At 37.0% G+C, this 24330-nt stretch overlaps 1 protein-coding gene and 1 long non-coding RNA gene across 8 annotated transcripts in view; both read right to left on the reverse strand.

Moving 5' to 3' along the window:
* The window catches only part of LOC109047876, a 120786-nt gene that overhangs the window by 26721 nt on the left and 69735 nt on the right, over positions 1-24330 (reverse strand). For 5 of the 7 annotated variants that reach the window (XR_006158063.1, XR_006158058.1, XR_006158060.1 and 2 more), the window contains 2 exons: positions 7719-7929; positions 2281-2390 (listed from right to left, as the gene is read on the reverse strand). This is a non-coding gene — a long non-coding RNA (uncharacterized LOC109047876). The remainder of the gene's footprint in view (positions 1-2280; positions 2391-7718; positions 7930-24330) is intronic. The other 2 variants (XR_006158061.1, XR_006158062.1) reach the window with 1 other exon arrangement.
* LOC109047828 (transcription factor Sox-2-like) lies at positions 3415-4828 on the reverse strand. The gene has a single exon (XM_042749801.1). It carries the CDS (start codon positions 4547-4549, stop codon positions 3602-3604), a length of 948 nt encoding a protein of 315 aa, XP_042605735.1. The 5' UTR covers positions 4550-4828; the 3' UTR covers positions 3415-3601.

Here is a 24330-nt window from a genome sequence, read left to right on the forward strand (position 1 = left end):
TAATGATTAACTTTGATAATTATTTGCGAACATGATGATAATAACAGGCCTCTTAGAATTAATGACAACAACTTTTATGAAGGTTAGGTGATGTTACATTTTAATGAAATCAATAAATGTTAAATAAGATTATAGGATAATACAACATAACAGTAACCAATAGATACAATACTATAACCACCTTTATATTTTTTAGTCTTATAGTTATTAGTAGGCAGTATAGTCGTTGTTTATAGTATAAAATTTGAGGTCAGTTATTTGACTGTTTCCATTGGTCAAACGGTCACATATCTATAATCCTCGATATTATAATAAAATCGGCATTGTCAAGACTTGTTTTGCCGAGCCAAATTATTATGAATTGCATTTTTAAGGATGAGCTAGTTTGACGCTCTCTGAAGCCTAAATGGAGAAACTCCAAGTATTAAAAGAAAGTAAATGTTACTGTAATGTAATCCTAAAAAAGTTCAGATTTCAGCCACAAGCTCAGGCTGAAGAACTCATTTTATTCAATTTCTTGTGGAAGGTTCCTCTCCAGTGGGATAAACAAGAGAGTTTGTAGTAAAGTCCTCTAGCGCTTACCACCTGTTGCTCCACAGAGATCTGCTGCTCTATCAGTTTCGAGTCAGGCCATCCCATATATATACCCATAAACGTGCAATTCAACAAACACACTTTCCATGACTTTCTAATTCTAACCAAAAAGGGTTTTGTGCATTTTCTTTATATAGGCTAACCAGGCAATCCACATTCATTGCAGCTAAAACGAATCTTTTCACAAATACCTCAAAAAGTCTTTTCATAAAAGACCTCAAAATGTTTAAAATCTGATGATTTTGGTAATGTCATTAATAATTCGTGTCATTGGATGTTTTATATTAGTCATCAACATAATCCCAAACGCCGCAGCAGTTAATTACATCCCTCCCCTCAACGCGCCAACTTTTTACAAAACCGCGTTATTCAGTGCAGATGTCTAGCATTAAAAGTCTATGATACATTTTTTGGTAAATCAGTAGGCCTTTTTGTCAGATGACACTCTTAGGAAAATAACTAAATAGCGGCAGATTATGGTTCTGCAATAGCACAATCCTTCTGGCGTTAAATAGCTATTTTAGGGGGGTTTCACAAGAACTGTTTTTTTGAAAGTCCAGGTGTAAAGAACCTCAAACCTCAACCGAACGAACATTTCAGCAAACACGTTCTTTAGACAGCCTACTGAACTATTAATGCACTTCAACAAGGAACGCTCCGAGATGCGTGTTCAGTCCACTCACATCCAGACTTAAATTCCCTCTTTATCAAACAGATTCGGCCATTACAACCAATTCCTCCGCTTGTATAAATAATGGATTCAAGCAGTGCTCCCTGACCCTTTGAGAGTCCGGCAGGGACACGTTTGTCGGAATGAGCCCTCGTCAAATATTCATTTAGCGCTTAATGTGAGCCCTTCTCCCCCGAGACCCGCTGTAATAGATGCCTCAGCGCCTTGGCAAGAAACAGCACTAATCTACCACCACAGAGCAGCAAAATATTCCAACACACTTCAGATTTTAAACTCCACACATCCACACACTCCAATTCCATAATCTTATCTTCAGTTGGATTTCATGTGAGCGACTCTGGCTGACAAACAGCACAGAAAAACACCAGCAGCATGTTCTCTGTACCCTGCGGCTCTAACTGTGTCCAGCACTAAACCAGTATTTTAATACATTAATGTTAATGTACGCGCAAAGCCTGTGGGCCTGTGAAGTGCATAACGCTAAATATTTTACTGTTGTTGTTTTTCATTCTGCATGACGCCAAATGTAATTTTCAGCGACTCGAGTGACTGACCCTGTCATACTGCAAGAGTTTTTTTCTTTTTTATTATATATATATATATATATATATATATATATATATATTATATATATATATATATATATATATATATATATATATAATAAAAAAGAAAAATATATATATAATGTGTGTTAACATTTGAGAATATATTTTAAAAATATAATATTACAAAATTATAAGCTATAATATCATGCGTATTATTTGCAAGCTAAAATATAACGAGGTAAATGTTATTTATTCTTTTATAATAATAGGCCTATTAGTAGCTATTAAATTACAGAAAATTTAAAACAGCTACTACAAGTATATTTTAATGAATATTCAGCTTTTAAAAAATCTGCGCGCACAATAAGTAAATAAATAAATAAATAGAATGTGCTTAAAATTCTTGCACTCATATAAAAATAGCTAATGAGAAGTTGAAGTGACTACCTTGACGTGCGTCTTCGTTTCATTTGGGCCGTTTTATCTCCCCAAGCAGAGCAGAGTTTTACAGGCAAGAAACTTACACGCTGTGGTGTCGCTCACAGTCCTCGTTTCCACTAAAAAAATAGAAACGGCGTTATGCTTACTAAATTTAGATAACATCTAACATTTCATTTGTTTGAATCAAACACCAGTAAACACACTGTCATAATGCAGTTCTGCACATGCAGTTGTTCCAATATACTTACTTTAGAAGAGCTGCACCCATGTTTCTGTGTGTCATCTTATTCAGACAAATGAATGCAATAATGCACTGTTTATGTAAAATTTGTGCAAAAATTTAGTTTGAGTTAGACGGTTTAATATGGATTTGCAATCTCTAAATGACAATGAATTTTGAATGTATAAATGGGATTATTAGAGAAGAAAACCAAACATCAGATTCATATAGCAACCCAAAATGTTGAAATAAAATCAAAACCAGAAACAATTTCAAATATCCAAATTTCAAAAATTTATTCATTTCAAACTGCATATTGAAAAAACTCAGATTGTAACTGTTATAATGATGTTATTAGTTAAAATATATACATGGAGCGTTGGCAACTGCGTACAGGCCACATTTTACAACTACGAAAAATGAAAGTTTTTAAAATAAAAACTTAAAATATCACAGAAAATGTACAGAAAATTTACAAACCATGAGAAAATAAAGAACACAAACTTCATATACCTAACAGATGAGGAGTGGGACCGAAAAGAATAAAATCAAATAACCTAACCTGCGAGAGTGCCTCTGCTTGTTCTCTCATTTAGAACTTAATAATAATAATAATAGCCTACTACTATAATAATAACGGTTTATTACTATGCACCTTCATTGAGAAACTCTTTTTATCCCGTTCTTTCATTTCAGCATTTGCAGAGGAATTTTGAAGCATAAACTGAAGTAAACATCAGTTGTGCCATCATTTTGCCTTTTATAAAAAATGTGACTTCCCGCTGTTTACAAACATTACATCTGGCTGTTATTATGTGTCTTTGATAAATACTGTACAAACGTCGATTGCAATAATAAAACATTTGATTCACTCTCCCCCGTTTCAGCTTTCCAAATCTCATACACCATCTGGAATTTAAAAAAAAAGAACAGAACAGAACAGAAAAGAAAAAAAAGAACAACAGAACGAAAACTGTGTGGAGTTCCTACCGTTCCATTTTTAAATAGAAAGCTAAAGTTTGTGTTCTTTCCTTGAGCTCTATACAACTTTTCCCTCCCCAAAGTGTTCTGTACAAAAATAGTCCAAAGGAGTGTAGAAAAGTTCATTTACATATGCGATAAGGGGATCGTGCCGTTAATCGTCGTGCCGGGCACAGGTGCACTCTGGTAGTGTTGGGACATGTGCAGTCTGCTCTGGGCACTCTGATCCTGGACCTCCGCGCCAGGCAGGTACATACTGATCATGTCCCGCAGGTCCCCCGTTTGACACTGTCCGGCCCGGGAGTGAGAGGACGACGTGACCACCGGTGGACTCGAGCTGGACTCGGACTTGACCACCGAGCCCATGGAGCCCAGCGTCATCCCCGGCGTGCTTTGCTGCGAATAGGACATGCTGTAGGTGGGCGATCCGTTCATGTAGGTCTGCGAGTTGGTCATGGAGTTGTACTGGAGCGCGCTCATGTCGTAGCGGTGCATGGGCTGCATCTGCGCCGTGTTGTGCGCGTTCAGTCCCGGGTGCTGCGGGTAACCCAGCTGCTCCTGCATCATGCCGTAGCCTCCGTTGGTCCAGCCGTTCATGTGTGCATAACTGTCCATCCTCTGGTTGACCCCAGCGCCCAAACCGGCCCCTACACCCACACCGGCGCCCATGCCGTTGCCGCCCGGCGCCAGAAGCCCGCCCGGCAGGGTGTACTTGTCCTTCTTCATGAGGGTCTTGGTTTTCCTTCGGGGTCTGTATTTGTAATCCGGGTGTTCCTTCATGTGGAGAGCCCTGAGGCGCTTGGCTTCGTCGATGAACGGCCGCTTCTCGCTCTCGGACAGAAGTTTCCACTCGGCCCCGAGTCGCTTGCTTATTTCCGAATTGTGCATTTTGGGGTTCTCCTGTGCCATTTTCCTCCTCTGGCCCCGCGACCACACCATGAAGGCGTTCATGGGTCTCTTGACCCGGTCCGGGCTGTTTTTCTGGTTGTTTCCCGAAGAGTTGGTGTTCCCCGTGCCCCCCGTGTTCGGCTGAGACGCCGGGGGTTTCAGCTCGGTTTCCATCATGCTGTACATTTAAAGCGATTTTGTGAAAGTCTTCCTCACCAGAAATGAAAAGAAAAACACGCCAAAAGTCCAAAGTGGAGGCTGGCGAAGTTACCTTAGCAGTTCTGGGAACTTTGCTGAGGAGGTAAGCGCTCTTAGGTCCTGTTGTGCCCACAAACTTCTTTTCTTAGACTCGAAGAATCAACACAAACTCGGTTTCCCTCCTCGCCAGAGCCCTTGTCAACTCCTGATACTTTTTGAACAAGTTAATAGACAACCATTCATAGACCGACTGTCAGCGAATATAAATGGGTTTGTCGCTGACCAATCAGAGCGCGTCTGCTCCCTCAGCCAAGGCTGTGTGTCTCTTGGATTTGCATAAAGGGGCGGGGTTACGGGCGGTCAGCAGTGCAGCGCGAGCCACAGGCAGCGCTTCTCCACCAATGAACACTGTGTGTGTGTTAGCAGAGCAGGAACTTACTGAAGTGAGAATATTTCTCTCAAATGACTCTCTAATCAAACTGTAGCCTATGACAAGGACGTGTGATTTTAAGATTCGAAAATCGAACATTGGAATACATTTGAACGTTCTGCTCTTGCTGTAAGCCTATCAAGCTTTTGGACTAGACGCTTTGTTTTTTTAAAAAATTAATTCTAATTTAACTGGAGTGTTAAGATATCGAAAATAAATTTAAAACACATTTTAAATAGCCTAGTTCATCATGTCATGTCTTACAAGCTTTTGTTTCAATATGAAAAGTTTTAAGCCTACGGAAGTGTGTTGAATACAAATGTAGCCTACAATTAGGCAATACTTCTTTCTGTTATTAAAGTTATTCATTTCACATCATTAGCATATGTTAACACATTTAATAAACAATGGCTCGTATGCGTACTAAAACTTATTTAAAAAAAAAAAAAAAAAGTATTATTTTATTTCTTATTTCTTGAAGCAATATCCAGAATGTGTGGCAGGAATTCTCTGTTTATGAGCTACACTTCAGCCGGCTCAAGTTGAATGTGAATTAGAAAATGGAGAGCCGTCAATCATCACAAATAGGTAGTTTTGTTTCGGCTCTTGTCATTACATCACTGTGAACAAAAGCACCACAAAAGCTGACTACACTGACCATCTGAGATCTAAGGATTTGTGTTATTAGTATTCACTCCATGAAGACTGACAGGGGGAGAGGATTTATTCAGCACAGCCTCCTTCAAAATAACAGCCTTATAATCATGCAATCTGATGAAATCCAACTGTTAAAAACAAATAGGCTGTTTTATAATAGACTAAAACAGGCGGTTTCATTTTTGGCAAGCTAATCTTTTCCTAAAGAGTTACGATTTAAAGTTGATCATTCTTCTGCAGAAGTTGACAATAAAGCAACAAGACGAAAGAAGTGGAACTAATATAGCCTACAAACAGGCTTAACGTCAGGAAAAACACGTCGGGTCATTTTTTTCTACAATGCACTAAAGCAGATCTTATTATGTTTCAACAGCGTCCTCTTGTGGTGATATTAATATAAGAAGAGCCCGACGACTGCTGCTTTATCATATCTCCCTCCACGTTGAGGCAGGATCGTTTTATACATTTGTTTTATAGCTAGCCTATATAAAACAAAATCATAAAGTGTTATAAATTGTTATACAAAATTAATTATAAAAAGCAAACACAAAATAAGATATAAGGCTATTGCTTATTTTAAATATTTTGCATTTATTCTTTTTTCAGGGATGGATGTCTGCATAAACAAATAGTCTCATCGTCATTTTAAAGTTCTATTAAGCGCCTAACAACGTGCGGATTTGAACACGATGGCACTGCAGCATGCGCCATTCTAATGCAACTCTAAACTGCTCTCTCTCTCTATCTGCATTTGAGTGCCTTAATCTGCTTATGGAAATGTGTAGAACAGCGGGGAATCTCTAACATCCCAGAGCGGCTCCTGCTTTGGCTAAATTGTTAATTGTCGCAATTCTAAATAATAGTTAGCAGCTTGTGAAAAAGAAAAAAGAAAAGTTTCTTAATATTTAAACTCAAAATACATTTTAATGACCTCACTTGACTGGTTTTTGAGGACTGGTGTTTTAATAATAAAGAATGGCCTAACAACTGAAAATTAATAAACATAAAAAAAACTAATAAGGGATGATAAATAGAAATAATAAGTAAACACAAACATATAGGCTAAGTAAAATTAATCGCAACATTGTGAGAACCCTTAGGCTATCTGAAACCGTACAAAAACAATTCGTTTGCATGCTTTTTTCGAAATTTCCTCCTAATAATACATATCTAAATTAAAGCGTATGATCTAAATGAATGAACGAAAATAACTACAAATGTTTAATTCGTTAGTGTTTTTATGTACATGCCAACAAATATACACAGAAACGAACAATTGCATAAAACATTTTTTTGAAAGTGAGAGTTAGAATTATTCAGGCATTAAGCCCTAAAATTAGGAGCTACAAATTAGTAGGCATAGAGGCGAGAGAGCGAGAGAGAGAGAGAGAGAGAGAGAGAGAGAGAGAAAGCGAGAGAGAGAGTTTTATCCACTAGGGGCCGCGCTGACTGCAGATCAAAATATGACAAATATATCAACATGATAACGGTATCCAATTTTAATAGGTTTCTTATAATATTTCAGAAACAACGGCCCGCAAAATCAACAAAATGAAACATTAAAAAAAAAAAACTGAAATTTTGCAGTTCAGTAGCTGCATAAAAAGTTTGACCTCATTTGAAATCGGGCACGACAGTTTATCACAATCATCTTTAGAATTTACTTAAAAAATAAAAAATCCAATGACTCAATTTTGCAGATAACAAGCACACATTTTTGTCTGTTAATTGTACTTTATTATAACATACGTTTTAAAGATTAAAAGCAATTAAAACGCTTGGAAATCAAACGTTTGTCCCCCACCCCCAAAGTTTTCCAGACAGCCGCGAACTGTCAACAAGTAAACATCTACTGTACATACTATACATATATATAAAACAAACAACAACAACAATATATATATATATAGCTTGAATAAATAGTGCAGCTTCCTTAAAAACGCATATTAATCAACCACCAATATTTGAAAATAACAAACATGCAACTCGCTATTTAAATCTCTAGTTAATATCCTGTCCCAGCAAACAGACACGCACAGACGCCGAGCGTCACACACCAGAATTACTTACACTCAGTTTGACTGACACATCCAGAGTTCCGTCTGCCTCCCGGGAGGATCCTCACATGCGCACCCGGCGACCGAGCGCTCTTCCCGGCTGCCCTTTCCTCCGGCGGCCGCTCTCATGATCCATCAGCGTCCACTCGCTCCGTGTGCCCGCTCAGAGTGCTCGCTGCGCGGCTGCTCCCACCCGCCTCAGTCCCTCTACAGCTCCACACCATCTGAAAAGAGGCCGATTGAAAAAGAAGAAGAATGCATCAAGAACAACAAAAGTCACTTATAGCAAGTCTACAAAACCCCCCACCAAACATAATGAGAAAGGAGAAAGCTTTATATTTTTTCACTGCGTATTCAGAGATAATTTGAAGCCATTGTTTCTGGCACAGATGGCTCTTTTTAATACAATAACACTGTGAGCTCCACCAACAATAAAAAATCTAAAGCCTTCTCCTGAATAACAGTTTTTGTTCGCTCTTGTAAAGGGCCAACAAAAGCAGTCGTGAGGTAATGGGCTGGCTTTTTTCAAACGCAAAGAATGGCTATTTGATAAAGATTTTACTTCAGAAAATACACTGCCATGGCATGCATAGCCGGGGAGCATTCAGTGCTTCCATAAATGTATCACAACAACAGCAACAAGAAACCACTATATAAAACACATTCAAATAAATATATAATAGCAATCGTTGTTGTTTTTATTATTATTTCCTCTTCATAATCATGTCATGATATAATATAATGACAGTTGTAAAAACAATGACATAATCCATCAGTTTAGAAATGTTATGCATTTATTAAATCCTAATTACTGTTTTTCTACTAGGAGAAAATCAATCTCACTTGATTTGTATGTAGTGACAAATCATTTATCAGTACAGTTTGCATGTACTTAAATGCATTGCTGAGTTTTCAATTGTCATGTCTAATTAATAAGCTTGGAAATATCTAACAACAGAAGCTTAAATTGAAAATGATGCTTTGAAGCAAGGATCCCGGTTTGATTCGGTGTCGGTTTCACACTTTGGCTCTGGTTGGGTCAGCGCTCTTATGGGTTTTGACAGGGCACTGGGGTAGAAAGGAACAGGGGGAAGACAAAAGGCCTCCGCGGGAAAAGTTGTTGGTTGGCGGCTGTGTGTTTGTCTACCTTTCTATAGGAATTATGGGCCGCCTCGTCCTCCCTATACCTCGGTAGTGACAGTAATCCACTGCACTGACTGTGGAGGCTTTGTCTACTCATACAACACGGTTCAGTGTTAATCTCTACGGTGCTGCTACAAAAGAAAAGCAATAATGACTTCAATCAAAATACTACCCTGACTAATGAGCTCGCAAAGGTGCAGGCAAATAGAACAGATCGTGTGTATATTGATAATCTAACATCTTTTGGTTTTAATGATTTAAATTAAATAATCTTACAGAAAAAAAACTCCTTTTATTATTGTTAATAGGATTAACAGATTGCTTTGCTGGTCTTAAATGCTACAATCAAAGTCAGATGATGGGCTGATGCTTCAACGACCATTTAAACGATGACAAAACAAATGGCGGAAATGACATAACTGTAGTCAGATCGGCTGTAGTTCACTTCTGCGTAGCAATTCGTCGAATACTAATGCGTTTCAGATGGAGTCGGCCTGCATCGTTGATATATGAATGAATGGCCGTTCATTTCCATATGCATGAGTGTGTGTTCTCGCTGCTATTTTGTGCGCATTATGGTTACACAAGCCCAGCTTAATGGGAGGATGACACTTTAGACCCCTGTGCTCTTCCTTTTGGGCCCTGCTGAATCTGTAATCAAGGGGAAGTGTTTCAGGGTTCGAGACCTGTCAGTCACAGCCCGACTGAACCTCCGTGTGAACTTCTTCAAGGGCTGAATGAACAGAGCTCCAGTGGGACCAGACGACTAGACACTCCCCGTGTGTTATTAATGTACCATAATAACATTTATGTTATTAAATTAGCTCAGTGTTGTGGCCATGTTACATAAATTGCTTAATCTGAAAAGAAAACTGGAGAAGACTGCATTATTCCCATGTTCACATAATGTCATTGAGGCATAAAAGTGATCATATAAATTCATTCGTAAGGTTTTCTATATGTACAAATAAAAAAAAAAAAAAAAAACTTAATCTGAAAGTGTCCTGGTTCCATTTCACCACAAAATCACATGATTTTTTTTAGCTTTATTTATTTACTTATTTATTTATACATAAATACATGCATACATACATACATACAAAAAAAAAAAAAACAGCATAAACAAATACTACCATGATGTATAAATACTATATTTTATAATACTATCTATAAATAATCTATAATACTTTATTTATTGTTTGTTGTACAAAAAAAATTTAAATATGACATTAGAGAAATTAGAAATTGTTGTGAAAATGCAGTAAAAAAATTCTTGAATTTATGCAAATCACAGTTAAAAAAACATTGATAATATACAAATATATCTTTATAAAAATTACTATAAAAATATATACCTTGAATTTACTTTTATTTGCTTTTCTTTGTGAAATATAACCTATATATATATATATATATATATATATATATATATATGTGTGTGTGTGTGTGTGTGTGTGTATACCTACATCTATGCATTTTGATTTATTATACTGATCATAATCCACTCAAGATATAAATCTTCATCTTTCTGAATAAAATGCCAAGACAGTTTATTGGTCCTAATTCATGTAGGATGTTTCAAAGTTTCCATGCTTTCATGGTGACAGCACTCTTCCAAATTAGTAAGCTGAAACTCGTCATGCTTAACTAAAGGCTTGTAATGTTTTGTGTGGGATGTTTTTACATTCATACGACAGAATATATGTCATTCACTGAGATTATCACTTCTCTGTGTGTGATCTACCTGCCGCATGGACAAAACATCCTGAAAACAGTTTTAACAGCGGGAGAACACAGGATCAGAACCATCACAGCCACTTCCTTAGTTAAAGGCACGAGCCAGGACCACGTGATGAAAGCCTTGAGATTTATATACGGTTAGGAGAAAATGCAGGGGCAGTTATCTGCAGAGTTACATCATAGACTGTGGATGTGCTTCAGGCTACTCGTATAGAGAAGCACTTCTGAGCCATAAGTTATTCTTTATTTGATTATACGTGTGTGCTCTAAGTGGGCAAAAAAAATCTATAACACCTTTATTAAGGAAGATCTCAAAGGTCAGATTCACAACATGACTGCAAAGACATTTCCAAAGCAGTGAATAGCAGGTCTGTGTGTGCATATTAATTTTCTAGGTATTCTGAGGACCCCAGGGTCTTCTTGCTTTTGAAATGTTTAATTAAATGACTTTGCCTCATCATCAGGAACATGAAACGAAAGAGGGAAAACAGTTTGCCCAACCTCCAGAACAACACAAAAGACATTATTCGAAATCACCACCTACAGCAAATAAGGTGCAAAGAACATATGGCTTATATTTACCCATCTTGTCTCGCTCCAGTTAAATTCAATTAAAAGGCATCTGACTTGGAAATATAGAGTGCCGTGACACTAAGCTGACACACTCTGGTGCCTTAAAATACACTAGATTTACCAACCAATCCAATCCAGTATTGATTGGTCACTGACACACAACCACTCCCTTGACTGGCATCAACAGCCCAGTGTCAGTAGCAGTTTGCGATATTTAAATAGCCGTTCATTGTCTTAACACAACAAATGCAGCACCATCAAGGTGTGAACAACTAACCCAATGGAAGCCAATGATACCTGCTGTAGTGGTGCTACGATGTTCTGGATGGCTGACAGGGCATTGCTATATGGTTGCTAGGGTGATCTCGATAGTTGCTAGGGCATTTATAGGGTCTTCTGGGTGGTTGCTAGTTGGTTACATGCTGTTCTACATCAAAAGAGCATCATCAAGGTGTGAACAACCAACTGAACTTCTTGTAATGGTGCTAGGATGTTCTGGATGGCTGCTAGGGTGTTCTTGATGGTTGCTATGGCATTTTTTAAATATTTTGCTAGTTGGTTACATACTAGTCTACATCAAATGAGCCACATCAAGGTCACATTAAGGTGTAAATAACTAACTCATTGAAAACCAATTGAACTTACGGAAACAATGCTAGGGCGTACTGGATACTTGACAAGGAATAGCTATGTCACTGCTAGGGTGATCTCAATAGTTGCTGGGACATTTTCTAGGTCTTCTGTGTGTCTGCTAGTTGGTTACATACTGGTCTACATCAAAAGAGCCACATCAAGGTGTGAACAACTAACCCAATAGAAACCATTTAAACTTGTCACAATGATGCTAGAATGTTCTGGATAATTCTCAGGGCATGGCTATGTGGTTGCTAGGGTGATCTCGAAAGTTGCTGGGGTATTTTCATAGATTTCTGGGTAGTTGGTAGTTAGTTACATATTGGTCTACATCATTAGAGCCACATTAAGGTGTGAACAACTAACCCATTAAAAACCAATTAAACTTACCGATACGATGCTAGGGCATTCTGGATGCTTGACAAGGAATTGTTATGTCATTTCTTGGGTGATCTCGATGGTTGCTAGGGCATTTTCTGGGTGGCTACTAGTTGGTTACATACTGGTCTACATCAAAAGAGCCACATCAAGGTATGAACAATTAATTCAATATAACTCAATTTAACTTGTTGCAATGAAGCTTAGTTCTTCTGGTTGATTCCCAGGACATTTCTTTGTGGTTGCTAGGGTATTCCTGGTGGTTTTTAGGACATTTGCATGGTTTTCTGGATGTTTGCTACTTGTTTTCATACTGTTCTATGTCAAAAAATCCTAAACTTAATCTCAGGTGCCTCTTTCAGTGTCCACCAGTCCAGATGAGTGTTTCCTCAATAAACTACACAAATCAAGGTATCATTTATGCCTGTAACACACATTTTAGGGTAAGTTACTTGTTTAATAGAGTTGAACAAAATCCTAAACCATAAATATAAGTAATACTAGTAGCAATGCTAGCTTGCTAGCCTCATGCGCCAAAAATTGCAGCTGACTTAGCAGTAGTAATAAATAAATAAATAAATCACTCCAAACAAATTGCCGAACACTTCTGACAGAGTCTCTATGAAACCACGTGCCTGTTAATCAAAGTGCATAGACACAAACACAAGACATAGGTGCTATCAAAAAGCCAGATAGGGCTCTGTAGCACAGAGGAATCATACGGAAACAGGGCTCCAGCAACCCTCATATAATGAAGAGAAAGATAACAAACACTTGCTCACTGTAACGGCAATAATAGATCCGTATAAATTGCATGGGGTTGCTGATGCATTGACACAGTGCTTACTAGACAGATACTCCAAAAGCAGACATACCGATGGGTTTTGTTTACCGGCCAATTTGAATTCAAATAAAGCTTTGCTTTCGCTGACTGCACATCATTATCCATGAGACTATAATCCCACCAGCAAATCCTACAGCTTCCAGAGCCAGACCTTTTGTTTGGGATTACTGGAAGCTTAGCCTATAACAAAGAGAAATGAGGCATTTTCCTCATCCTCCGTAATTAAGTGTGAAGAGTTGTTTCAAATCCAGACGAGAAACTGGACACACCACAGGATGATACCTCTTAGACTTTGGTGACATGGCGATGGCAGGTGTCCCTTGCATTTCCGTTTTTATTTTTTTTATTTATTTTTTTTATGAATGTCATAAGATACAGGCCTCAGAATCCAACATCATGGACACCTTGGCTTTTCTTGGTCCTTGATTGTCTTTTGTTTGCCTTGTTTCTTTGAACAGTAATATTTCTATTAAAGATTTCCAAATAGTGAATTTGATTCCAGTAAAAAAGTTCAAGATTTTATTCTTCACTATTCAGCTAATGGCCTATTGATACCTAAGCATTTGGCTTCTTGGGTTATTGAGTTGCTCAGGGTTCTTGAGTTCCTGTACTGTCATTTGAAGATTTAAAAAGCTCTTGCTGTACATGATGGGTTGTTCAGATTTAGAGTATTGCCTTTCGGGTTCATAAATGCACCAAAGATGTTTTTCTGGAAAAAAAATAAAAAATAGAGAATCAAACGTTCTTTGTGGGATTTCTGATTGGAATCACTATTATTAAGAGTGCAGGACAAAAAAAAATAAACTAAAAAAATAAATAAAACAAAATATTCAGCGTTTCACTTACCAATGCTTACTAAAACTGCATTCTCCTACAAACTTCCCCTCAGACTGACACTGTTAATTGGAAAGTTTCAACACATCATGGACTTGGGGAACATGTGATTCAGTCAATCTCTGGCCTTGTTGAAATGTTTGAATGGGCCGCTTGTTCCCAGTAGAGAAAACGCACAGTGTTCCAGCACTGGCAGGTTGTGCGGAGATATCTGTATGGACACTGGCTCTGGACCACCATCTGAGATGAGCAGAGGCTGGGTTTGATGGCTGTCCAGTGCACCGGATCAATACAGCTATCTTGTGGACTTTTTCTCAAGCGAAGGGAAATCCAGCAAAAAATAAAGGCCAGCCTTTTGTGAATAGAGGAAGATCAATGTGGTGTCGCACCCCTTCCAGATCACAGACAAAAAGAGACAATGGCCAGTTTTTGGAGATGCTATTAGGCTGTTCTAAATTACACTGAAAACACATTTATGTTGGGGTGGTTAGATGAGACATCTTCTGAACAATTTGCAGACTTTCAGTCAATTGTAGCTGTATATGTATATAAATATATGACAAGAAAAATAGCAAAAAGAGATTTTAGAGTTTGAGAAAATATCTCAGCAGTATCCGTTCTCAGATTTACCAAGTCTGAAATAAAATGCCAGATATTTCAATAAAGATGTGGTTTTCTCATGAATATATTTATTACATCTGAAAAAAACTTGAAACCTCATGAGCTTTAAATAGCAACCAATTAGAAATAAAAATTCACTGGCAAACATTAGACAAACCATAGCATACTTTGAGATAATATAGAGATATTTTCTGAAGCTAAAAGAGATATTTGTGAGATTACTTGGATTTTTTCTCAGAAGATGTATAATGAAAAGTCTCAGATTGTTCTTTCTTTACAGTAATCCCATTGCTGTCTAGGAAAAACAATTGATAGTCCAAGAGTAATAGTAATTTTTCTTTCCCACAGGTTTGGTAACAGCTTTCTCTTTTGCAGTTTTATTTCATCCCCTAAGAAATTGAAAACATTTAAGACGCTAAGAACCCTATGTGTCTTGTGAGCAATGAAAGAGCGACCTCTGAGAAATAAATGCTCCTCTGGGGAGGTGTGTATTTAGTGACAGATGCTCAGCTCACATGAAGGCTATAATTATTATCATAAAATAAAATGACTTCAAAGCTTCACCGGTTTTTAAGACACATTCAAGATATAGTTCCTAAAACTCCAAATAGGCTTCCTTAATGAACTCAAGCTCCTAATTGGATTTTTAAAAGTTCCATACAGGAAAAAAAAAAAACACAATTAACTCAGAGCATCGAGTCAGGCTTGAGCGCCTCCCGTGAGTAACATTCACTCATGTACACACGCTTTATGACTGAACTGCAGGGAGGTCTCGTGCTCAGACGGACTAGCCGTGACTCCACGTGCATTTCTCCATCCTGCACTTTTCTTTCCCCCTTGTTTAAACTGTAGTTGTAGAATTTCACAACTAGCCCATAAATACCACCAGCTCACGGGAAGATAAATCACAAGTGTTTGCCTGTGTGTGAAAAGCAAAGAAAATGTGAGTTATGGAGGTGTAGGAACGTCCACTCCGCTGTGGGAAACGGCCTACATTATGACACTCTCCTTTAAATGGCATCATAAAGCACATAAAGCATCATAATACACTCGCTGACAAGTGCACGCAACAGTTTGCGGCATCTGTGTGTGTGTGAGAGCTGTTCCATCACCTCCCACTGTTAACATCTGCTCCGTTTAACGCTGCCATGTAACTCTGCCACACTGATACATGCTAATAGAATCAAATGAATCACGCTGCCAGCTCTTATCACGTTACATGCTCTGCTCATGCGCTGATAGATGGCATTAATACAGCTTCAGCTGAGAGAGAGTGCATTGACATGAAGAGCTTACTAAGAAAAACTAGTTTCAGTGCAAAAAAGATGAGCATTTTTCTTTTTAAGACACTAACAGATCTGTAGTCAAAGGCAACTGTTTTGACAAATGACAATGTCCCCAGTTTTTTATGTAATTTAATTATATATTATGCCTATATCATATAATAGACATATTGTTCATACAAGTAAGACATTTTATTTAAGTATCCCCTTTTTCACAAATGTTCTCCTGAAATTCCTTAGGAGAATTTAGACACAAATGAAACAATCCTTGACATAAAGCACACATATTGAGCTAAGACAGACCTGGAAAAATTGAAAAATCGCTAGATGAGAAACCAAATGCTTAATCCAATCAATTTTTAAGGCTTTATACTCTTGCAGAATACTCTTTAAAAAGAAAGGTTCCTAAATGGGGTTTTCACAGCAATGCAATAGAAGAACCATTTTGGGTTCTCCAAAAATAATTTAATAATAAGTTCTTAAAATAACTTTTTTTTTCTTAGTTTGAAGAAAATTTTAATAATCTAAAGAACCATTTTTTCCATTATTAAAGTACATTTTCTTATATAGAAAGTTTCCATTGATGTTAAAAATTCTTCACAGAACCATAGATTCCAATGAAGAACCTTTATTTTTAAGAGTGTAGAAGAACCATATTTGGTTCCTCAAAGAACCATTCAGTGAACAGTTGTTAAAATAAACTTTTTGCTCCTTTAGTGTAAAGTATCCATTATAAATCCATCAGTACTTCCATTTTTTTTTCCACTATAAAAAGCATTTGTACTATTGAAAGAGTCCATGGATCTTAAAGGTTCTTCAAAGAACCGTCAATGCCAGTAAAGAAACTTTTAAGACTGTACGATTTTCTAAAGATATTTCTAAAGATAAATCTGACACAAATGTACTTAAATCTACTTAAATGATAGACCACTGGGAACTCCATCAAGATTCCTGAGAATCTTGAAAGTCACCTTCTGAGCAATAAACTGTGCTGGCTGACATCTTTAACCAGAGTGGAGTTTTAGACATTGTCAAGCTCTCTTTTGAATCTAAAGTGAGATTACTAGGGTCTTTTTTTCTTAGGATGATATCTATATGCTTAAATCTCTGTTTAATCCCATTGTGGTCTCTGAGAAATAATGGTGATATCAAAAAGATTTTCAAACCAAATGTGAGATAAAAATCAGCGTAAACAAGCATCGTTTTTGTATTGTTACAACCAACATACAACTCTCAGGTCTGTTTTGGCAAAACTCAGTCACAGAAGAGCCGTCACTATCCTTTAGATGAGGAGATCTCCAGAACCAGATCGTCCATCAGCAGGAACAATGACAGCTGCCTGCATCTGACCCAGTATTGATGCAGCGGCATTTGGATCCCATCCTGACACACATCCAAGACACCAGGAGTGCACGACCACCTCAGTCCTGCATTGATGTTTGTGCAAAATCAATAAAAATGATCTCGGGAGTCCATACGCCATTTGGCAGCTCCATTTTGTGATGTCTTCTTAAAGAATATAGGAGACATACTGTACAATGGGCCAGTCGAGCGCATGTAATTTGTCAGAGCTAATCTGCTGCAGTCTTACATTGATTTTTTTCCCCTTTCTTTTCGGACTCCTTAGCCTCTGGTCATTACAGCACAAAAACTTACTTAATCATACAGTGTGTTAATGTACGGGTCACAATAACGTCCATTTTCTTGCCCTCTGGTAATTTCTTGGCTTTCTTTGCCTTTGCTCAAGAATCTTTTTATGGGTCAGTGTCCCTCTGCAGCTAATGTTGGGAAGAACAGGCTGAGTGCATCTCAATATTTGTGCTAATATATGTCATCCATTTCATAATAAATGGGGTAAAATACATATAGTCTGGTTATTTTTTGGGTGGAATTTTGACCACATAAATTAAGAATTCTGAATTACACCAACCCAATGACCCTGATTATTTTCGAGTAAATCTTTGTAAATCCATTCTTGCATTAATTGCAACATTCACTTTACTGCAACAATATACGTAAAAATGGTTTGTGAAAGAAATTGATTTCATGAATGAAGCACAATGATGTCGAAACCTTCTAAAGAGCTATGCAAGTACATTTTAACGTGATACTGCATTAAAATGCATACACAATGTTTAGATCAGTTTTTCCGAATTTCATTTATTTATCTATGTTAAACCTTGTATTATTTGAGTTGAAAAGGGTTCCAGGGTTTCATTATGACAACATATTGCTTACATATTGCGTCTATAACAGTGAGTATTTTAATATTTATATTACTTCTATTGTAAGTACCTCCGAGTTTTGCGTTAAAATACTTTTAATAAATGCACTAAAAAAGGTTTTATTAAAAAAGGGCCTTGTGTTCTGGCTTAAACCACCCTTTACCTGTCTTGGCTTAGCGCTCGCTGCGGCGGCATTGACCACCAGTGCATTAAATGCATCTCTTAAGAGCGCGATAATGCAGCGAGACCCTAAACCCGGGTGCAAAACATGGCATTACACTTCTCCCGACGTACTCTTGCATGCTGTTTCCATAAGGGCGCAAACAGATGGGGAATTGTTACTATCTGGCATCTTTTTAAATAATCTAGGTATATCCATTGCACTTGGATGTTGCCGCTTTTGAATCTGTGTTTGTCCTGTTTGCCAAACCTATCATTTACACCAGGGCTCTTAAAGGAAGAAAAGCCCCCCTCTTATGGCATACGTGTCACCCTCTCTCTTTAAGGCTTTACCCCTTGTGCGCTTATCTTCTCCAGTCAAATGTATTTCTTATCGAGAGGGGGAAAAAAGTCCATGAAGCTGCCTGACAATACGGCGTTATCAAATTTCCTCAGCCCAGTCGGCGTGTCATTCAGTCAGTCAGATGGTCTCGGGTTTGATTGATGGATGGGCTTCGTGACAAATAAAACCTGGATCAACAGCTTTGCACCTCTCTCCTCATCGGAGACCCGCGCGAAACATTCCTCCGTAACAAAGGCGGGATTACGGATGCATTAGCCCGCCATCGACCATGGGCCTTCTAGTGCTGTCAATACTTTGCACATAATAACCTGAAGCCACGATAAGGAAACAAAAGGAGGGGAGATAGGAGCGGCGAAAAGGAAAAATAAATCAATGGCCGAGTGGGGGAAAGTTTTTTCAAAGACACACATACACCGTCAGAGCTGGGGGACGAATTTTTTCCACCGCTGCCACCGGATAATGGCCTCTGACACGAGGACAATGAGCACTGAGGGTCCATCGGCGGTCAGTGGAGCGGCCACGATGGGCTCTGATAAGGGCCGGGACGAGCGTCCGCTCCCGCCGCATTCAATTACGCCATTAATCTCTGCATTAGGAGCCACCGACTTGAGCGACTTTTATGCCCAGGTTCTGATGCGTCTCGAGACGCCTACCAGATATATCCTTTCGTATGGATTAAACGATATCCTTTCTGCTCGACGCCGGTGTACAACTCACTCCAAATCTTTCACACTTCTTCGGAAAAGTCGCGACAGCCGCGGTTGCGCCGCATGACGTATCTGTAATGGCACTTCAGAGTAATCGGTGAAGGCTTCAGCAGATGACTGACTGAGAGGGGCCCGAGGTAATTGTTTCACCAATCCTAATTAATTAATTTCCTCCACCCTGTTTGCGCCAGCGTTCACACGGTTAGGGGCCGCCTCGGCAGGTAATAATAAATAAATAACTGAAGGCAGGCTCTGGAAAATTAATGAGAAAAGAGAAAAGAGGCCCTGCATGTTCTGTCTGCTGAGGACCGGCGCACAAAGACACAATAAACCGGCGAACAAACAGTTCCTTTAAAAAAAAATCACCCAGAAACAGTGAGCAAATTCAATTACAGAAGTAATTAGAAGATATAGGGCGAGACTGCCTTTTGGGACTGTGCCAGGAAACATGAATTAATAAGACAGAATAGGAGGAGGCCGTTGTAGTAATTAAGAGGCAATCACCTATGTCAATGAATACCTAAAAACAGGATGAGAAAACTATTAATTCAGTGATCAAAAATATTTTGAAGATGATTAATACAGCAAATTCATTTAAAAAGACTAATTTCTGGAAAGATAGCAAGACAATTGCACATAATGTGCTCTTTCTGGCATTTATATTGCTAATTAAATTTCGATCATTTGCCGAGGCATTCTCGAATCTGTAAAACAGCACAGAGAGCATTTGCCAAAAATGGTCTCAGCCACTTGCAGATAGGGTACATGGAAGTGCATTAGGCAGAGAATTTTCTTCATTTCATAAAAACAATAGTGTTTACTTTTTGAAATGAAATAATGAAATAATTCAAATAATTATATGCTGATAAAAATATGTGTGAAATATAACAAAAGCATTACAATATAGTTAAATAAAACTAAAATAATAAAAAATAATAAAATAAAATAAAATAAAATAAAATGAAAATAATATATATATATATATATATAAATATATATATATATATATATATATATATATATATATATATATATATATAACCTATTTTATTTTAGCTAGTTGCCAAAGAAACATTTAATTTTCAACATTTTAAACATTTCATTTTCATTTAGTTTAACTTCAATAATGCAATAAAAATAAATAAATAAATATATAAATAAAAATATATCGATATTACAGAGATATTAAATAATTGAATAATAATAATAATACTAATAAAATGACAAAAACACACAAAGTCATTCAAATTTTAATGAAAATGAAAATGAACATGAAAATGAAAAATAAATAAATAAATAAATAAAACACACACACACACACACACACACACACACACACACACACACACACACAAAACAGTACTTCAGTGATGCTAAAATAACACAGGTTACAAAAAAAGGAGTTTTGCAGTGATGCCACAGAAGAACCATTTAAAATAACTTTTTTTTCTCTTAGTGTGAAGAACATTTTAATGATCTAAAGAACCTTTTGTGCATTGAAAAGGTTGCATGGATTTTAAAGGTTCTTGATGGAACCATCAATGCCAATAAAGAACCTTTATTATCAAGAGTGAACAATAAAAGAAAAAGAAGAAATGAAAAAGAAATGAAACAAATCACAGAAATGAGGACATGTATAATGACATGCTAGTTTATACCCTGCATTAAAAAAAAAAAAAAAAAAAAAAAATGAATGCATTTCAAAACATGAACAGAAACTAATACGACTCCAAGCCAGATGGTTTAATTTCGAGAGGAGATATTTAAAAAAATGCAGTTTAGTCATATTCAAATTCCTCCATCTAAAGGACAAAATAGATGCTAAATTTGAGGGCTGCTTTAATTTTACCTTAAAGATCTTTGGGAAGGATCAGTCATTCTTTCAGTAAAATGGCAGATTTCCCCACGCGACATTAACATATTCATATGCGTTAGCGGTTAAAGCCATTTTTGCAGATACGAGAGGCAAATTCCACTTAGTATTATCAGAAGCCAGAATCTGACGGCATAAAAGACCAATTGCCTGAGGGGAAGGGATAACACTAATATGCTTTCAAATTTCAGCGCAGTATTTACACCGCGAGGTATATCATTTACTGCAGCGCGCTGGATGGACACGAAGGGCCGTGTGGTTTAGCGACTTCAATTATCGCTTAAATAGACTTAATATTGAAGATCAAAACCACAAGTGTCGACTTGACTGAAGTCCAGAAGAGGCCTAATGCTCGGTCAGTCAGCAAAACAAACAGACTTAGCCACGCGATTAGCACTGAACGCCTTCGTATCAGCGGCGATCAAACGCTCGCTCCATTTCCGCTAAAGTTTGTGAGCGCCGTGTCAAAGCCTTAAATGGTTTATCATGATTCCAGCCTTCGCAGAGATGCCTAATTTTCTATTCAAAGCTATTGGAGGCCCGTTTGGATAAATGAGAGTGATTAAAACCAAGATTGCAACAACATAAGTTGTCGCTCAAGAACATTCGAGGGACATCTGGTGTCACAGAGACCTGAGACAGTTAACAGGGAGATGAGAAGTTTCCCTCTTCACAGCCTGGCATCCAGTTGGCACGCGGCGCTTTGGTTGAATGCCAGCGAGGCTGCCATCTGTGTCCTTTAACCCTAAATATGACAGATGTGGAGGCAGAGAGTGATTTGAGATTCAGCTCCGTAAACAAGAAGTGCTTGCGACTCGCGAGCGTTTCCTGTCATTCACAACCAGCCTAAATGAGCGCCATCAATTAGAAAAGTGCTCAAATTAAATCCCTTTTCTCTTCAATACACAAGAAATTGTGGTGAAATTGAAACTCGAGGGTGACAAATGATGGGCGACCTTTGATTGGAATCTCACAGGAAACTACAATATACAGATTCGCTCACTTTCAAACACTTTTGTTTGTTTTGTTTGGATTAATATTTAATACAGACACTATTGCCGTTCCTTATACTAATCCTAATTCACCAAATGTGAGTTTTCACTTGGCGTACGCTAAAATGGGTAAAGGAATCCTTTAAGCTTGAGCCAACCTAGATCACCCTAGCAACTGCATGGCCATGCCTTAGCAACACTCTAAAAACACTCAGAACACCTTAGCAACTGCATAGCAAAGCGCTGGTAGCAAAGCCCTAGGATTGTGATGGAGTTTTGATTGGGCAAACAACACTCACATTTCCTTCATTAAATCAATTTAAGAATAACAACAGCAACATTATTATTATTATTATTATTATTATTATTATTATACGTTGTTGTTATTGGTATAAACAATAATAACAATTGTAATAATAGTTATTAAAATTAATAATTATTTAAAAATGAGAAACAACAATACTCTATAACTGATAATAATTAATATGATAAATGTTGTTAATAAAATATGTATTATTATTAATATTATTATTATTATACTTTGTTGTTGTTGTCAACAGTAATAATACTACTGATACTAATAATAATACTATATAATAATTATAATAAAACATATTTATATTAATAATTATTAAGAATGAGTACGAACAACAATAATAATAATAATAATAATAATAATAATAATAATAATAATAATAATAATAATAATAATATAATAAAGTGTTAGACCTGTTTTATTAGGGCTAATTTTTGTTGTTGTTGTTGTTGTTCTTCTTCTTCTTCTTCTTCTTCTTGTTTGTTGTTGTTGTTTAATTTATTATTTATTATTATTATTAAACATGCAAAAATGAATAATAATAATTATTATTATTATTATTGTCGCAACTGTAAGTATTAGTTTAGTACAGCTAATTTTGTTTATTTTCCAAATGAAATCTTAACAAGCATTGAAGTTATGTGTTTTCATAAAACATGTTGTATCAAATCAAACAACATATTTATGGGAGAATCCGTTGACTAATTAGAATCGCAGACACTGTTGTACTGTCGAGTCCAAACTGAGTCAAAGTCAGTGTTCTTCTACACTGATATTGACTCTAGAGTCTTTGGGCACAGCTCAGCTCTGCCGACTCATTTTCCTTACAGTTCTGACCACCTCGGCACAAAGCACGAGAAGGCCTTTGCCTTCTGATTACAGTCTCATCTGCGCTTCGCTGGCACCTCAAAGCCCTGCCAGGTAAAATTGCCGTCTCCCCCTTGGCCCCCCTTTTGTAACATCAAGCTCTGTATCCCTGCCTGGCTGCACCTCTCGCTGGCTCATTCTTTACCCAAATGACAGTGTTTTTGGCCCAGTAATGGCTCTCATTTTCTCAGCGCCCAGCGGTAGCCTCACTTTTCATCAGGCTGGATCACTACAGCAGGTCTTCCTCTCAGTCGAGCACTAAAGAGCCCCGACACCCCTGCAAACAAATACATCATCTACATCATCATCTCGCCAACTACACAAATACCAGCATAGACACAGGCTCCACCACTAACAATGACAACACTGCCACTCGCTATCTATCTATCTATCTATCTATCTATCTATCTATCTAAGATCCATTTAAGATTTAAGTGAAAATTAATAGAAATCAGATTAATTTAGGTATGGCATACAATGTATGGCAGACATTTCAATTTTATGCCACTAATTCAGCAAATGTATATTTTAACATTGTAATATCAAGTAAAAAAAAAAAAAAAAAAAAAAAAAAAAAAAAAAAAAAAAAAAAAAAAAAAACCTAGAGCCCAGCACTCAATGTTCTAATTTTTTAAAGAAAATTATTACATTGTAATTACATATTTAATACTGTGTAATAACTAATGAATAACATTTATTAAATATACACCTATGTTCAGCAATTCCTAAATAGTTTTTGTTCATGTTATTAGAATTATGATTATATTTGCATTAAACACATGAAACAATCAAATTGTTTATTTATTTGTTATTTCTTGTTTATTTATTTCTTGATTTAAGTAACAATTTGTGGAAATCTGATCAACTGATACATGGTATACTATGAATGACACCGTGCTTTCTTTGTAATTCCATGCACACAAATATGAAATCGCTAAACAATAATACTATCAATCCTAAATTTAAACAACAATAAAATCAATCATAAATGATCACATTAAACTTTGATATTAAATGAATTACAACATTACAGTTAGATATTAAATCAATTATATCCCACATAAAACCAGTAA

Source organism: Cyprinus carpio, chromosome B22 (assembly GCF_018340385.1).
Source record: "Cyprinus carpio isolate SPL01 chromosome B22, ASM1834038v1, whole genome shotgun sequence".
In the NCBI taxonomy this organism is placed as follows: Eukaryota; Metazoa; Chordata; class Actinopteri; order Cypriniformes; family Cyprinidae; genus Cyprinus; species Cyprinus carpio.